This window comes from Dreissena polymorpha, chromosome 14 (assembly GCF_020536995.1).
Source record: "Dreissena polymorpha isolate Duluth1 chromosome 14, UMN_Dpol_1.0, whole genome shotgun sequence".
In the NCBI taxonomy this organism is placed as follows: domain Eukaryota; kingdom Metazoa; phylum Mollusca; class Bivalvia; order Myida; family Dreissenidae; genus Dreissena; species Dreissena polymorpha.
Genome location: NC_068368.1, coordinates 33351717 through 33370850, shown reverse-complemented (window position 1 = coordinate 33370850; position 19134 = coordinate 33351717). Strand labels below are relative to the sequence as shown.

The 19134-nt window shown below is 35.1% G+C and overlaps 1 protein-coding gene across 1 annotated transcript; it reads left to right on the top strand.

Annotated features, from left to right (window-relative positions):
* Positions 1–11: 11 nt before the first annotated feature.
* Positions 12–19079, top strand: LOC127857753 (tetratricopeptide repeat protein 39C-like). The gene is made up of 13 exons (XM_052394411.1): positions 12–294; positions 1016–1064; positions 1622–1762; positions 2117–2672; positions 3936–4033; positions 5574–5667; positions 7320–7374; positions 8732–8784; positions 12237–12470; positions 14389–14486; positions 15628–15732; positions 17056–17094; positions 18729–19079. The coding sequence occupies exons 1-13, from the start codon at positions 122–124 to the stop codon at positions 18813–18815; spliced, it is 1782 nt and encodes a 593-aa protein (XP_052250371.1). The 5' UTR covers positions 12–121; the 3' UTR covers positions 18816–19079.
* The last annotated feature ends 55 nt before the right edge of the window (positions 19080–19134 follow it).

Sequence of the window (19134 nt, the reverse complement as noted above, 5' to 3'; positions counted from 1 at the left end):
GAACTTTTAACCGGATGTCACCTTTGTATACAATATGGCCGACTACGGGAGTAACGTCTAACAGAAACGTCATACTTTTAAAGATTTTTTCATATGGTTATCTGGATTGTATTAAATCAAAATGGCAGAGCCGAATAAAGAAACAAATGAAATTGAAGAAGCGAACAGCGTGTCAGAAGCGGGCAGTGTTGAAGAACTTGATGTTTTCGATGATATAGCGGTTGCGAAAGACGGAATTCATAAATTGCTAAACAACCAATTTGAAGAGTCCTTACAACTCTTCTTGAAGCATAAGTAATTTTTGTTTGAATTATTGATTATGCTATTTAAGCTCTTAATGTTGATGTTTTGGCTGTAATGCATTGTGCTTTTATCACTCACCCCCAAGACTGATATGCCAACACTTGACATTAGTGTGGATATAAAATTTCACAGTTACTATGATCAACTAACAAACTATTGCAAAATCACCAATCAGTGAATTCCCTGTTGATTTGACTATTATATATTTTCAATGCACAATGATGGAGTTGAATAGTTAACAAATGCACAACACTTCTTTACACTGAGATACAACATTAATATAATTTAGCAATAATTGTTAATGATACTTGCCTAATAGATATTGAAAGACAGTTTGAAGTTCTAATTATCAGAGTTAAACTGTTATTTCAAGAAAATTTACTGATTTTTTACCAATAAACCATGAATATATGTTAATTCAAACATTATTTCAATGCTTACATAATTCCATAAACATTTGTGAAAATGAAAATTAATGAGAATGTAATTATGATGATGATCATATGCTGATGATGCAAGACTTTCTTCAGTTCCTCTCTTGATTGTCTTTAGTAATTGTTTATTTAAACTATTTAATATACCAAATATAATCAAATGTTGCAAAAATTCATACAAATTTAATAGCTAATTGAGTGAATATTACCCCTTTTGATTAATGTCTAACAAACCCTTGTTGCAACCCTTACTAAATTGTTTATTGTTATTGTTTTAGAGAAGAAAGTCCCCTGATGCACGCTGGATACAGCTTTGTGTTTTTTATGGTAAGTTTAGAAACAATCTAGTTGATAATTATTTTGATTTAAGAATGCTTGGTCAACTTTAAAAATGTTGAAAAAACTATTTACAGGGGTTTTCAGCCTTATACATGTATAACAGAGGCCTATTAAAGGTCGCTTCCCAATTGAACATTTCTTAAAAATCATGCAGTTTTCCAAAAAAATCCTAACTTACACCAGCTTTTTCATTTCCCAAAGCAGTAATTTTAGCAAGAATTCTTTCCAAAATGAGCAATTGCTTCCCAAAATCCATACACTTTTCCCAATGAAGCAAGGAAAACCCCTGATTTACACATATAAATAATATTTGGTGGACAAAAAATAAATTACTTGTTCAGTGACATGCCTAACAAGCATTTACAGGCTTTCCGCTTTTGTTGCTCAAGATCTTTCCCTACCATATGAAAGAACTATTTGATTTAAAACGCATACCATTATGCATATAATATTTATCGTATTTCCATAAAAGATAGATTAGGGCCATTAAAAAAATTAAGGAAGATGATGACTTAACAAAAAAAGTGAGTTTTGTTGTGTTACAGCAAGGGTTGATGTCTTTTGAAGAGGAACTTATGGACAAAGCTTTAAAAGCACTTGAAGAAACAGAGAAAAAGTGTGAAGTCAGCGATGGCTTTGTTAAATCCATCCGCAAAAAGTTTTCGTCAAAGAAGAAAAGGGATAAGGTACATGAAAAATATGAAAATAGGGTATATAAATCTTATATTAGACATGTGCTCCAATGTCACTTCGATGGTGATTTTCATCCTACATTTGTGTGCTTTTAAAATACTTAATATACTTATTTGAAAAACATGTTATAACATGGAGGATTATTAGGTTTCTATCAAGATCCATGGTCCTCTGGTTTTGGATACAAATGCAAACTCTTGAACCGGGTATTTGCAAATTAAACAAAATCTAAATCATATGCTTTAATATGCATGATCAAACAGCCATATGAAGCACATTTTATCAAATTCAAGAATTTATTTTTAATCCATAAGGTTCGATAGAAACTCTGATTCCTTGTCTTTCAGATGTCACAGATTAGTGTAGAAGAGCGTATTCAGCGTCAGATTGTTGTCGGGGACTCCCTCCTATATCAGGCCATTCTAGTCTTCACTGGCCAGGACATTCCAAGCTACATCAAAGGTGGCTGGCTACTCAGGAAAGCTTGGAAAATCTACGAAAAGATCTACAAAGAGGTGACAGGTTTGAGAGAAAAATCAAAACTGAAGAAATCTGGGTCAAAATCGAGTGTCTCAGATGTCAGCACTACATCAAAAGGATCAGAAGGCCCGATTGATGGCAACGACAATGAAATCCCGTCAGAGGTTTTGGACAGACTGCAAGGGGCTGTGAATTTCGGTTACGGAACATTTCAGATTTGTATATCAATGATTCCACCAAAGATATTGAAAGTCATTGAATTCTTAGGCTTTGAAGGGGATCGTGATGTAGGATTACAGTGTTTGAATTTCGCATGTAATTCAGATTCCATGAATGCCCCACTGGCCACTCTGGGGTTGTTGTGGTATCATACAGTTTTACGCCCATTCTTTGCACTGGATGGAGCCAATGGATATGATGCAGGTAATTTTTCAAGATTGAATAACAATTGTAAAGTGGAAAAAAACAGCCAAATTTGTTTCTCGGATTGCACCCATTTTGAAATTCCATATTTTCACCAAAAGTATTTTGTTTCAGATAGACATGGTTAGAGACAGACCGCATCTGTTTAAGAAACAGCTAAGCGACTGATTGTAAACATAATGAAGATGTGAAAGCTCATATGACCTTCCTCATGTGAAAATGGGTCTTAAGCCAAAGGTTGCTCCAGACCAGCATGCCCCATTTCGCAGTGCAGTCTGGAGCTTTGCTGTCCATAAAAAGTCACACACGGTTTCAAGGTCTCATTAGCGTACAGGGTAGCTCCTGACCAGACTGTGTTGAAGATATGCTGGCTGCATTTGGCATAAGACCCATTTACACATAATGCAGGTCATTTATTTAAGTAGCAAAAGAGAGGATCATCAAACTTCCTCTAGAATTTTTTTTTTAGAGATTTTTCTTTTTGATTAGTTCACGTTTTGGTGGGTTAAATTGTGTAAAGTATGAATGATTTATGCGTTAGTTGCATAAATAAATAACCGAAAAATGTTATTTATCTTATATTTCAATTTTAATGAAAGGAACTCATCTGCTTATGAACCGATTAATAATATTATTTGATTGTGCAGATGAAAACAAAAAACAAATCATTAGCAACATTAGATTGCACATTATTGCAGTCTCTTTGAAAGTCCGTCAGGCATTTGACAAATCAAGTAAAACTGTATTAATTCATAGAATGACTGTTTAATTTTGACCATCCTTGCTTGTAAAAATTTCAGGTCAGAGACTAAGTTTACTTGACTGGCAGATAAATTACAATAAGGGCCAGTAATAGTAAGGAGTGTACCATTCCCTGTTGCCAGTAATGGTTTTTGGAATTTTGTTGAGACTTTAATTGAGTTGCTGGAGTCAAGGTTACAGTGAACTGTGACTGTGGTGTCAAGGTCCCTGTGGTGTAATGTATATGGTGTCTGCCTAGCGACTGAGAGGTAATGTGTTTTATCCCCACTGAGGGAGCGTTCTTTAGATTTCCCCACAAGACACTAAGTACTGGTTCTAAGCCCAGGAAATAGACTTGACTAGACGTAGTTAGCACTTAAAATTAAAAGGAGCTAAAATAAATAGGGTTAAACTAAACTGTGACAAAAATTGAAAAATAACACAGTTAACTAACATATAAAAAGAGTAGACGCTTACATTACTGTTTATTTGTAGCATACATGTGTCCAACTTGTGTTGCAGGATGCATTGAGGCAGAGGCTCTAATAGAAGCCAAGGTTGACTCCTTTCCAAGCTCGTGCCTGTTCCTGTTCTTCAGGGGACGAATACATCGACTTAGAGTAAGTGATAGGGATTCTTTTTTATGTCCCCCACTACTATAGTGGGGAACATATTGTTTTTGCCCTGTCTGTTGGTTGGTTGGTTTGTGTGTTTGTTTGCTCCAACTTTAACATTTGCCATAACTTTTGCAATATTGAAGATAGCAACTTCATATTTGGCGTGCATGTGTATCTCATGGAGCTGCACATTTTGAGTGGTGAAAAGTCAAATTCAAGGTCATCCTTCATGGTCAACGGACATATATATGGGTCAAAATTAGTCATTTAATGTACACTTTTGCAATATTGAAGATAGCAACTTGATATTTAACATGAATGTGTATCTCATGGAGCTGCACATTTTGAGTGATGAAAGGTCAAGGTCATCCTTCAAGGTCAAAGGTAAAATATATGGGGACATAGTGTTTCACAAACACATCACTTGTTATAGTTGGTAAATTAATCTGATATATGCAACAAGTTTGTCTCTTCACACTTTTCAATCTTGTTAAGGGTTGGGGGGAACTTAAATGATGATTCAAATTTATTTTTACATATATTTTGCATACATGTAGATTAAAATCAAAGCAGTGTCGTAATTATTTAAAAAAAGCGATTGAATGGGTAGGTTGAAGGTTGTATGTGCAGAATTCATTTTCTACTTAATAACTAAAAAGAAGTTAAGATATTTTGATAAAAATTAATAGATACAGGTACATAATATGAAGATCTTGCTCGGAATTTCATATGCAGTGAGAAGGGTCAATGTTACCTTTTCTGCTGAATAACTTGAGAAAGAAACATCCAAATATTTGAGCCCCGCTCTTGGAAAATGGGGCTTAATGCATGTGTAAAGCGCGGCCCAGATTAGCCTGTGCCGTCTGCAGAGGCTATTTAGGAACAACACTTTCAACTTAAACTAGATTTGCAGTAAGAAGGGACTCCCTTCAAACAGAAATACCTTAACAGGAGAAAGTGTTATCCCTGATTAGCCTGAGGACATGACCGGCTAATTAGGGACAATACTTTGCACCTACACTGGTGGATTTTTGCCAAGAAGAGACTTTCTTAAAAACAAAAAATCCATAACAGGGATAAGCCTTCGAGGACTACACAGGCTCATCTAGGACATCACTTAACCCTTTGCATGCTGGGAAATTTGTCGTCTGCTAAAATGTCATCTGCTGAATTTCTAAAATTAGCATTTTCTTCAAATTTTTTTTCAAAGAATACTATCAGAATAGCAAACAGTTTGGATCCTGATGAGACCCCACGTTCTGTGGCGTCTCATCTGGATCCAAACTGTTTGCAAAGGCCTTCAAAATTCGGTTCCAGCACTGAAAGGGTTAATGCACATTAATTATTCCACATTTTTACAGAATGTGTCATGTATGCTTTCACATTTCTGGGAAATACATGTACTTGTCTACTAGTTATCTTTCTTTCAGGCAGAAAATTAGTCACTCAAAACATCGTTGAAAATAAAGTATTTATTTTTTAAATAATTTAACAAAATGTAATATGTACACTGTATTTCGATTATCCTTGTGTGATTATTTAGAAACAGACAGACTTGTCTCTGAAGATGTACAGTGATGCCTATAAGGCTGCGGGTGGCCAGAAGGAACTAGAACTAATGTGTCTCTATGAAATAGGTATGAACATCAACGCATATTTTTGCCAGGCTTTTGTATATTTGAATTGCCTTTTTTTTTTAAATCTTTGTGGGCCTTGTATAACTTCAGACTTATCAGGTCATTTCACACATTTAAGTCTTGCATTGTTAACGCTTCATTGCATTTACTGTTTTAAAATGGCAACATACAAAACAGTGAATTATCACTTAGGGCTTAGTATCATACATGCCATAATTTTTTAGGTCCAAAGCGGGACATTCCATAAAAAATTTCGGGACATTTGACCAAAAAGCAGGACACCTAAAACGATCTATCATTCCACCTTTACTATAGTCAGTATTGAGTATAGTACTAACAAAAACTCTTGATACTTTTATTCAAGACATAAAACATCTGTAAAACATAACAATAACAGTTTTATTAAATAAGACAATAGCAAACAACGAAGATAATATTCATCTGTTTAAGAGTACAAAATCTAGAACATTACGACAACAATACTCATTATATTAATTTCAATGGCAAACTTTAACGCAGGGGAGGCTATCCAGTTGACTGAAAGTACGGGTTACAGTACACTATCTACCGAACAGTTACATCAGTTACACACGGAATGCGCGGCCGTACACATTTCCGTATTTTGTTTTCTTCCTATATACACAGATTAAACTGAATTGTGAATTGTCAGGCGCTGTAATGTGGTATTGTCAAACTGTCATTAATAACAACACGTTGTTTTTATTACAATAACACAAGACAAGATGGGTAACTCTTTTACTGTTTGTTGCGATGTTTTTTTAAGCATGTGTCCATGCGCAGTTTGTTACTTGTCAATTGTCGCGGCTTAATTGGAGTAGGGTCAAACTGTCATGCATAGCACCTCGTTGTTTTTAGCTTAATTGGAGTAGGGTCAAACTGTCATGCATAGCACCTCGTTGTTTTTATTACAATTACACTAGACAGGATGGGTATCACTTATTGGACTGTTTGTTGCGATTTTGGTATATTGCACATTCGGAATATCCCGCTATATTGGAACTAAACATTGAATGTAAAAGACTCATTTATGACGTAGCGTTAATTTTACAAAACAATTGTTTTTTAAACCGTTTCAAACAAATACAAAATAAACACATTTTCAACATTTATTTTATTATAATAAAACTATCGATAGCAATAAGCGACCACTATCTTGAAGACCACCATGGTGTGAATGCCTGATGAAATCAATAATTAGCCGAAAAATCGCTGATAAGGTGTCATAAACAACACTGGTACACACGATAAGTAGAATCGGATTGTTAATTGGGGGGCAATAAAGGGATTAGCGGTGTTAAGTGTTAGCGAAACAGAGCTTGAATAGCGAATTTTATTGGGAACCTATACACCTTACATCGTTTTTTACGAATGTCGGGACAAATCGTCTCATGGCGGGACGGCGGGACAAAGGGCCCAAAAGCGGGACTGTCCCGCCGAGATCGGGACGTACGGCATGTATGCTTAGTATCTAAATAATATTTGTCAATATTTTGCTACAAAGCATAAAATAAAAGCTGTTCACAGTCACACATTTCCGTAGTGGTCAGAACAAAAATGGTAAATCTTTTATTCTGATGTCAGAGACACATTAAAGAATATGAACATATTGTCTATATCTGTTTCTGCTGCAGGGTGGTGTAGTTTGATGCAGTTAAACTGGAGAGAAGGCCTGAAAGCATTCACCAGGTACAGAGCACACAAATTAGGTCATAGAAGCCAGGGCTCGAATTAAACTTTTTTCTACTTGCAAAACATCGCGAGCAGCTTTAATACCAACTCGCAAAATCAAATACATTCTCGCAAATTTTGCTGGAAACATAATTTAATTTCGTTTTTTTATTCAACAGTTAACTTTGCTTTACCTTTCGTATTGTTATTTCCATCTGTGGGCAAAAAGAAACAAGTTATTTTTCGCTTCAACGCCATGTCTGTTCAAGTTCAATGAACACATGTGAATTAGTCGACTGTTTAACGTTCTTTGTACCAATACCATCCTCGTATCTGTACTAGAAGTATACTAGTCTATATACAAGGTGCGCGCTTCCGCATACGGGTATTAGGATGTTCTATGACCTATGGTTTAGCTTTCAGGACGTCAAACGCATTTAGCAATATTACTGTTTTTTTCACTATTTCTTTACTCGCAAAAAATTACTAGTGGCTTAAAACTTAACTTGCAATCGGTATTTTTCACTCGCATTTAGCGAGTGTTAATTTCGAGCCCTGGAAGCATGATTCCATTAACCCTTTCCACACAGACGCAAAGTGAAAACCAAAACAGCCTGTGAGTTAAGGTCTGTTCAGGTTTTATAATGTTTGCTGCTCATCAGTATCTAAGGGTTCGAAATGAAGCCTTTAAAACTTGAATTTAGTAAAAAAGGACATTAATTAAACTTTCTAATGGACTACAAATGTATCAAAATACACATCTAAGTGGTAATGGGTTAATAACCTTACTCTGTACTAATCTAGATTAAGGATTGATCATGTAACAGATGAAAGTTTAGTTATGTCTATAAATGCAAAGGCACTTTTACTGCTAACATTTTAAATAATGTCCATAAACTAATAAGTGTCAATCTATCATGATGACACAAAAAAGCAACAAGCTGGCAAAATGATACCAAGTGATTACCGGTAGGTATTGATATTTACTTAGTTCATGTCCACCTGTGTTTTACTTATGATAGCCATTGGCAGTAAATATTTTTAGACTGCGTCATTTTATGAATTTGTTACATTAAAATTTTGCTTAAATGATTACTATTCTAATTATTGCTTCTTACATACAGCTAACAATTCGTCTAAGCAGCTTGCTAAATATGAACTGTAAGGAGCTTGCTGAATATGAACTGTAAGGAGCTTGCTGAATATGAACTGTAAGGAGCTTGCTGAATATGAACTGTAAGGAGCTTGCTGAATATGAACTGTAAGGAGCTTGCTGAATATGAACTGTAAGGAGCTTGCTGAATATGAACTGTAAGGAGCTTGCTGAATATGAACTGTAAGGAGCTTGCTGAATATGAACTGTGCTGTTTTTCAGGCTTCGTCAGGAAACCAAGTGGTCCAAGTGTTACTACACTTACATGGAGGCTGGTAAGTGTCATAAGAAAACAAAGTGGTCCAAGTGTTACTACACTTACATGGAGGCTGGTAAGTGTCATTAGCATGGTGTCTCCAATTCAAATGTAAACTACACAAGTTTAAGAAGTAGTACCAGAAAATAAAATATACAGTTTCATGGAATGGAAATAATTTTCTGCTTTAAATCCGAATTCTATTTTATGTACGCAACACATATGTACACTGTTGGGAAAAAAACACAATAATTTTTGCTATTAGTTCATGAAACACATAGACACAATTTTGGTTCTGCAACAAATTGAAATGAAAGTGTCACTAACAGTGTTCACTCATTTGTTTTTAATTTCATTAACGTAAATAATATCTAATTGATATTGCCATATAAAGATAATTTATTTTATATAACATTCCTAGTTAATATTCATGGGTGGTTTAAGATTTCCAGAATAAAATATTGATTTGGAAAATAAAATGTTTATATTGAAATTGTATATACTTGATTTATGTCGTTTTGTAAATATGCAGCACTCTAGAAATACCTGGCTTAATGCATGTGCGCAAAGTAGCATGGTACAAAGGTCTTTACATGTTTATCAGTGATAACACTGTACTATTATTATGAAATTTTTATTGTAAATAAAATCCATTTAATAGGCAGAAAATTTAGTCCCTGAAGAGCCCGTACAGATTTCAGAGTCTGATCTGGGACAATACTTAATGCACATGAAGCCAAGTGTTCCTGTAGTCCCTGAAGAGCCCGTACAGATTTCAGAGTCTGATCTGGGACAATACTTAATGCACATGAAGCCAAGTTTTCATGTAGTCCCTGAAGAGCTCGTACAGATTTCAAAGGCTGATCTGGGACAATACTTAATGCACATGAAGCCAAGTGTTCCCAGAGTGTGTCTCATATTTAGTTTTTTCCAATAGTTTGCAAGGAGAAGCTTTGTAACTATATATTATTGACAGTGCTCTGTGAAAAAGGGCTTTAATGCATGTGCGTAAAGTGTCGTCCCAGATTAGCCTGTGCAGTCTCCACAGGCTAATCTGGGACAATACTTTACACTTTTTGTTTTAAGAAAGTCTCTTCTTTGCAAAAAAACTAGTGAAGGCTGAAAGTGTCATTCCTGATTAGCCTGTGCCAACTGCACAGGCTAATCTGGGACAGCACTTTACGCACATGTATTAAATCCCCTTTTTACAGAGCCAGCCTTTAGTAACCTGATGCTATAATTATTGTCAAGTAGTGTACCAATCTAGATGCAGGTAAGCACCTTTCCTACATGTACATGAACTGTGTTCTATGTGTTCCATGAAGCTGTCATAATATAACAGATTCAGTCAGTAAATTAACCCTTTACCACTCGGAAGCAAATTGAAAATAGCTAAATGTAACCAGCATACAACCAAAACAGCCGGAAATTTATCCCATTCTGTTCAGAATTCATGCTGTTTGCTGCTCATCATTATCTTGGAAATGTAGCCTTTAAAACTTGAATCTAGTAAAAAGGGTCTTTAATCTAATTTGATTTTAATTTGACAGCATACACATCAAAGTGGGAATCTGAGTGGTTAAGGGTAAACAAATATTTCTGCCAGTTTCCCTATATGCCTGGGTTTGGTTTGATTTATTTCGGTATGAAATACACATACATGGACATTTTAAACAACATGTATAATACAGAATCGTAGAACACATGAGAATAAATAAACCATGACATTCACACCAACACCAAGGATAACACAAAAAAGAGCGACACTTATTTCCATTGTGGTCTTTTGTGCTGGTGGCATGACATAGAGAGCTTTTTATGCCCCCTTTCGAAGAAAAGGTGGTATATAGTTTTCGCACTGTCCGTCTGTCACACTTTGTGTCCGCTCTCTAATTCAAATAGTTTCATCCGATCTTTACGAAACTTGGTCAGAAGTTGTATCTAGACAATATCTAGGTCAAGTTCGAATATGGGTCATGCTGGGTCAAAAACTAGGTCAGGGGGTCGAAAAAATAAATCCAAGGGAAGTAATAAGCTTTAAATGGACATAATTATCTGACCTGCCAAATTATATATTTTTGTTAAATAAATCAAAGCGGCTTAGTAGGCGGCATTGTGTTTCTGCCAAACACAGCGTGGTAAAAGGTCAAGGTCATCCTTCAAGGTCTAAGGTCAAAAAAACAAATCCAAGGGAAGTAATAAGCTTAAAAGGGAGATAATTATTCAATATTGAACATAGCGACTTGATATTTGGCATGCATGTGTATCTCATGGAGCTGCACATTTTTAGTTGTGGCTTTTAATTATTTGCTACTAAAAATAGAGATTTGTTAGAGACAATTATTTTCAAGGGAAGTAATTTATATTATTATAAATCTCAGATTATATATTTCCTTACCAAGAATTTAAGTTCTTTTCACAGTTACTGTACAGATTTTTTATTTTGATTATTTATAACTCAAATGATTGATTTGTCAAAGGTTTTTTATAATGATATAATTATCATTTCTTTCCTGTACTTATTTGTGAATGGTAGGGTTCATTACATACCTGTGGACTTATGTCCATAGATACATGATGAACTCTTGATATGATCTCTTTGATATACCACAGGCCTTGGTTGTCAGTGACAACCCCCCCCCCCCCCCCCGGTTGGATTGGAAAAAAAGGGAGATGATTTCTATACCTGCCAAATGATAAAAAAGACATTTTATTTCAAAGCGGCGCAGTAGGGGGCATTGTGTTTCTGTTTATTACTTACAAAAAGTAGCTTTTAAACATTAACCTTATAATAAAGATCATATTAGTACACAATTGTTAAATGTAATGATATCACAGATAATTGGCCTAATTTTAATATCACAGTACAAATCTATAATTGGCATTTTGTATTCACAGTATAGACTATAAAGGAAAATAAAGAAATATATATATATGGATTTTAAAAAAGCTAGAAAATACTTGAAATTAAGACACAAACTTACCCATTACGCGATGTCCTTAAAACCTTATAGAAAATAATTAATATCAAGTAAAGGAAAGCTAATAAAAACAATATTACAACTTCAGCAATTATAAAAAATCATCAAATAACTAGATCTAGATGAACTGATAAAAATGTTCCTATACCGAAACAATAATGATACATAGATAATAATGATATAAAAATGAGAAACTTATAAACTGTCCATCAGGTACTTCTTAACTGCATGGTAGGCATGGGTAACTTCAACAGCTACCAATCTTCATGCAAGTTTGAAGCTTGCAACACCTACTACATCTTGATTATTCAATGAAACTTTCATATTATAATTGATATAGTAAGGAAAAAAAAAGTCCAATCCTTCCTCAGTGTGCCCGGTTTGAACCGTACTACATGTGCTGCATTCTATCTGATTTGATTATACTGTCATATTATATCAGAATCTGTCAGTAAATTAAAAATGAAACCCATTTCTCTCCATTCCCCAGTGTGCTTGGGTGGCATGGGTGACATCAACGGGGCATTCCAGCTCTTCAAGCAGGTACCGGGCCTCCTAAAGAAGAAGAACAACCAGATTGAGGCGTACGTGTCAGCCCGCGCAGAGAAGATGAAGCGTGCGCAGCCCAGTCAGGAGTTCTGTCGCCTGCTGACCCTGGAACTGATCTTCCTGTGGCACGCCCTGCCCACCCTCACAGCTGAGGAGCTCAGACCCTACCTTGATGGTAAAATAGGTTCTCATGAAGATTTTTGAGTGATTATCATATTTTGAGGTGTTATAAGAAACACCAAAACCAAGTAGTGTTCCTACAATCAAATCACAGCAACTTTTTATGCCCCCGGTAGGGTGGCATATAGCAGTTGAACTGTCAGTCAGTCAGTATGTCAGTCAGTCTGTCCGTCCGTCAGAAAAAAATGTAACATTGGCCATAACTTTTTCACTATTGAAGATAGCAACTTGATATTTGGCATGCATGTGTATCTCATGGAGCTGAACATTTTGACTGGTGAAAGGTGAAGGTCTAGGTTATCCTTCAAGGTCAAATGTCAAATATATGGCGTCTGTCCGTCCGAAAACTTTAACATTTGCCATAACTTTTTCAATATTGAAGATAGCAACTTGATATTTGGCATGCATGTGTATCTCACAAAGCTGCACATTTTGAGTGGTGGAAGTTCAAGGTCAAGGTCATCCTTCAAGGTCAAAGGTGATTTTTTTTTAATTTCAATGCGGCGTTCTCATGAAGCTGCACATTTTGAGTGGTGGAAGTTCAAGGTCAAACAAGGTCAAGGTCATCCTTCAAGGTCAAAGGTAAAAAATTAAATAAAATTCAAAGCGGCGTTATCATAAAGCTGCACATTTTGAGTGGTGGAAGTTCAAGGTCAAGGTCATCCTTCAAGGTCGAGGTCATCCTTCAAGGTCAAAGGTAATTTTTTTTAAATTCAATACGACGTTCTCATGAAGCTGCACATTTTGAGTCGTGGAAGTTCAAGGTCAAGCTCATCCTTCAAGGTCAAAGGTAAAAAAAAAAGTAAAACATTTTCAAAGCGGCGCAATAGGGGGCATTGTGTTTCTGACGAACTCATCTCTTGTTTCAAATAAGATAGGAACTATGAATACATAAAAGCAGTGGTCCAATCTATAGTTTGTAAAGTATATTACAAACATATACAGAGTATTGTATGAGTCTGGTCCCAGGTAAACTGGGCCTAACGCATGTGTGTAAAGTGTTGCCCCAGTTTACACAGGCTTATCAGAGATGGCACTTTCCGCTTAGACTTTATTTTTATTTACAAGAGATTGCCTTTTAACAAAAAATACTAAAACAGCATTAAGTGTTGTACCTGATAAGCCTATGCAGACCGCACAGGCTTTATTGGAAATCCTTTCCACACATCCATTGAGCCCTGTTATCTTAATTTATTGTCCACTTTTCATGGAACATTTGTTTAATATGTCTTGAACATTTTGTAACTGGGTCAAGTGAGTAAAGACCTTCTTCACGTGTCATAATTACAAACAACCCTGTTATCACTAGAGGGGCCACATTGTTTATCATATCAACATATTTCAGATTAGTTTGGTAGAAATATTTTTTTCATTCAAAAAGTGAATCACCAGGGCAAAGTTAAGAGAAAGTTTTACCATTCTAGAGGTCACAATCAATGTCAAACTTGCTCAAACTGATGTGCATGACCTATGACTGTGAGGCCCTTTTACTTGTGTATTATATTAGGATATTTTGATCAACAAGAATATTTAAATTCAGAATGTGTTTTGGAAAATGTGGGCAAAAACTTTGTTACCAATCTAAAAGTTTTTCAAGATCCCAAATGAAATCAAGCAATCATGACAAAAATATAAACGTCAAGTTCATCTCTCTATCCAGCTATATTAGTGGGACTTTTTTAATACAATAATTAAACACTTTTATTGATTTATTCTCAACTTTAAAGTCTTTCTTTGAAATAAACAACAACAAAACCAATTTCTCAATTTTAGTCAAAACAACTGAATTTTTCACAATGCAACGGGCCTTGGCCCCATTTCCAAAATGATGGAAAAAAGTTGGATTCTTAAGATACTGCATACTGTAGGATGTGTTTATGTACTTTCCTCACTGATTATGTTTTGTTTTACAGTGTGTGACATGCAGACAGATCCCAAGTCACTGCACATAAAAGCTCTGCTAGAAGGTGCCATTTTTAACCAGCTAGGGGAAAAAGATATGGCACTTCAGGTTGACTGTCAATTTCTCAATTTATGATACTAGTAGTTGGTAGTGTGTAAAAAGTTTTATGTAATAATTTACTTTTGTTTTGTTATGTGTGAAATAGCAATATATTTACAAGTAATGAATGTAACATAAAATGGCATTGCTTCTTTAGGATTTAGCAATTTTGAGCCATTTCTCGCAGAGAATATATTGAAAAGTAATGAATGTAACATAAAATGGCATTGCTTCTTTAGGATTAAGCAATTTTGAGCCATTTCTCGCAGAGAATATATTGAAAAGTAATGAATGTAACATAAAATGGCATTGCTTCTTTAGGATTAAGCAATTTTGAGCCATTTCTCGCAGAGAATATATTGAAAAGTAATGAATGTAACATAAAATGGCATTGCTTCTTTAGGATTAAGCAATTTTGAGCCATTTATCGCAGAGAATATATTGAAAAGTAATGAATGTAACATAAAATGGCATTGCTTCTTAGGGATTAAGCAATTTTGAGCCATTACTCACAGTACTTAGAAGTAAATTATAAATGAATAAATTACAGTTCATACGATGTAGTCAAATATTCTGGTAATGTGTGATTCACATGTATGAATGCGTCAGGGTGTTATTGCATGATAAGACCCCACTATTCAGTATTGGTTTCCAAAGAGCACATACATTTTGTATTTTATTTTTCCAAAGTGCTCATGTTAATATTTGTAATTTTGGACGAGATGAACACGCTTTTAACAAAAGCTGGCATGTAATTTTAAATATTTATAACACAATTTGTATTATCTATTGTGAACATTCAAACTGTTTGTTCTTGCCTGCAAAACTTTGATTGGCTGATGCCAACGTTGATTGATTAATACGCCTTTTCCCCAAGGCATGTAAGCACAGTGATACCCCTTTTGTGTGAAATATCATTAGCACAGTGGCCTAGTGATCCTGCCGTTTCCCTTGCTATCAGTTGGTCTTGGAGAGGGGGTAGGGATATTATTCCCGTGGTTGGATCGTTCTCTATTTCTTATCTAAAGACATAAAGTACTGGTTCTACCCAGGAAATAGAAGCAAGAGAGTCAATGTAAACTTGTATAGTATACTGAAAACTAACTTTTTTAGACTATTTAACTAAAAGCGTAGTTGCTGTCATTCACAGTGTCTGGACGAGGCAATAGCACGTCACAGTGGTATGAAGGATGATCTCCACATCCCACCATTCGCTCTGTTTGAGATGGCGTCCATCCACATGACCAAACCTGAGGTGAGGATGGCAGTTGTATCTTTATGAAGATATAAGTAGGGGCTATCTGAAATAGAATGTCATCCCCCTAGAATTATATTTCAATAGCAGACTGGTGCTGTAAAAAGATATCATCTGCATACGTATTATTGGATTGCGCAATAGTAAAATGGCGGCCATTTTCGGACTGATATGGTAATTTTATTGGCTTGAAATATTTTTATGCCCCCAGATCGAAAAATCGGGGGCATATTGTTTTTGGCCTGTCTGTCATTCTGTCATTCTGTCCAAAACTTTAACCTTGGTTAAAGTTTTGCAATAACTTTTTGCAATATTGAAGACAGCAACTTGATATTTAGCATGCATGTGTATCTCATGAAGCTGCACATTTTGAGTGGTGAAAGGTCAAGGGCATCCTTCAAGGTCAAAAGATAAATAAAATCCAAGGGAAGTAATAAGCTTTTAAAGCGAGATAATTTCTAAACCTGCCAAATGATATATTGAAATTTTATTTAAAAGCCGCCCAATAGTGGGCATTGTGTTTCTGACAAACACATCTCTTGTTTTCTTCTTTTTTTCCATTTAAAAAACAGCCTGCGCATTATACATGGGGGCCCGGTATACATTGTAAATTCGATAATTTAGAGGCTGTTTATGACTAGACCTGAGGTGAGGCAAGTAGTTGGCTCCTTCAATAATAGGGGCTGTAATAGGGCGGCGGTTCCTTATATTTGAACCACGCCATGGGAAAACTGGGCTTAATGCATGTGCCGCAGTGCGTAAAGTGTCATCCCAAATTAGCCTTGCAGTCGGCTCAGTCTAATCAGGTACGACACTTTCCGCTTTATGGATTTTTTTTGTTTAAAGTAAGCCTCTCTTAAAAGATAATCCAGTCCATGTGGAAAGTGTCGTCCCTGATAGCCTCTGCAGACTGCACAGGTTAATCTGGGACTTCGCACATATGAATTAAGGCAGCTTTTCACAGAGTATGGCTCAATTGTATTTCAATTGAAGGGGCAGTTATAAGACACCATCTTTATTGAGAGGCTATTTTATATAAGCACTCTTAGTTATTTTAATGACAACTTGTACTTAATGTATGCAAACTTATTGACATGAACAGTACTTTGGTGAAAGGTTTTACCTGAATAATGTATACCGCATTTGTGTGAAAATGTTGCAATATGATTTTCCTTGTTTTCCCATACCTTAACCACTTTAATGCACTGTGTTGCCATTTTGTGCAAATGTAAGAAATATTAATAAACACTTACCTTTTATTTATATTTAGGTTTATGGTCTTTTTGTTTACAGTAATGTTTCTGTTTTTATTTCTGATTTCAGACTAGTTCAAAAGCTCAAGCTATGCTTTCGGAAATCAAGGTAAAGTGATTGTATTCCACAATTATGTTTTGGTTGAATTCTTATATCTTTTATGTCAACTTGTGCTTCTTGTGAGCATCAAATTTGAAGACCCTGTCCTATAAGGCAAATAGCCTGTTTAAATTTAAATGTAATTCATGTATATGTCTGCAAATTATTCCTAATTGATTTCATTCTTTATCCAATATGTATGAGCGGTCTAAACTGCATGGCTGCTTAGTAAATTAACCCACGGACAAATATTAAACTCTTTAATTGCCAAGCAACAGTCATACAACAAGTTATAAAACATAAGTTGTTATTGAAATTTATAAGTTATTATAACATGATTTATTATGTATAGCCAATTCCTCAACAAATTTTGATTCTGTACTTTGTCTTTCAATATTTATGAGAATTTTTATGCCCCCGGATCGAATGATCAGGGGTATATTGTTTTTGGCCTGTCTGTCATTCTGTCCCAAAACTTTAACCTTGGTCATAACTTTTGCAATATTAAAGATAGCAACTTGATTTTTGGCATGCATGTATATCTCAAGGAGCTGCACATTTTGATTGGTTAAAGGTCAAGGTCATCCTTCAAGGTCAAAGGTCATATGTATGGCTTCAAAGCGGCGCAGTAAGGGGCATTGTGTTTCACAAACACAGCTCTTGTTTCAGAAATAATATTGACCTTTTAGAGACTACATTTTGATTAGATAGAGACTGCTTAGAATACTGATAGCTCAAACATAAAACAACACAAAAACAATAATTTTAAAGTTGATGACTTTGTATCTTGTAACAAGCCCTTGATGTTTAAAATTCCCAGATATGAGCAAAGTGAGACATAGCTGAACCATTAGGAGAGAAATCTGTAACAGCTCAACGTCCATTATTTATGGCATGGAAATAATTGACACCTCACAACAAATATGCTACAGATATACAAAACACAAACAGATCTGGGGCCATAACCTAGGAACACTTAATGCAATACATTGTGGGTTTAAACCAGATTAAAGGGACTCCCAAGTCCCACACTTGTCCCAGAGTTCTTCACAAAACATTTACAAAGTAACCTCATTACATTACGATTAAAATTAAACAGCAATAGAAAGAATGCATTTTAATTTAACTTTTATTTGACTAACCTTGCAAAACTGAGGCATGTTGAAATTAAACAGAAAGAAAGTATCAATTTTATCTTGTCTTTAATTAAAAAGCTTTGACATCACACAGTTATACATTCAGATCATCGTCATCAAGTCTGAATAATAAAATTCTTCCCAGTAAGTTCTTCATGATTACTTAATCATCATAGGAAATCACAAACATCAGAAAATCCACATGCTGTGTTGTATTAACTTTTTTATCCCCTTACTTTGGGAAACTTGTGTTTATTTCATGTGTGTAAAGTGTCATTCCAGATTAGCCTGTACAATCCACAGAGGATAATCAGATCAACACTGTCGGCTTTTATGGTTTTATTGGTTTAAAGGTAGTCTCTTTATAGCAAAAATCCAGTTCAAGAGGAAAAAGAGGTACCTTATTAGCCTGTGCGAACTGCACAAGCTAATCTGGGACAACACTTTAATCACATGCATTAAACCCAATTTTCCCATAGAGATTCAATATTTAAGTTCAAATTTCAGGAGAAGCATAAGGATTACGATTTCGAGAATAGACTCACGGTTCGAGTGAACAACGCACTCAAGCAGCTGAAGAAAGCGTCCGCGTAAGAAACATCATCACACTGACTAGTCTGAAACTCTAGTCTGATAGCGAGAGAATCATAGTATTACCTGTATAAGACTGTTTAATGTGGATTTTTTTTTGTATAGAAAATCAAAGTTTTGTTACTCGCAGAGAAATTTTGAAAAAAAAATATGAAGAATTTTGTGTTATACAGTTGACTTGGATCTAGAAATGTTTATATAAATTATTATTTATCTTACAAAATTGAAACATGTTGAATGTAAATGTAAAATAAATTAACAACATCATGTGATACATCCTTTTTTATACCTTACTCTTGTTGTTTGTTTTTTTGCATTATTT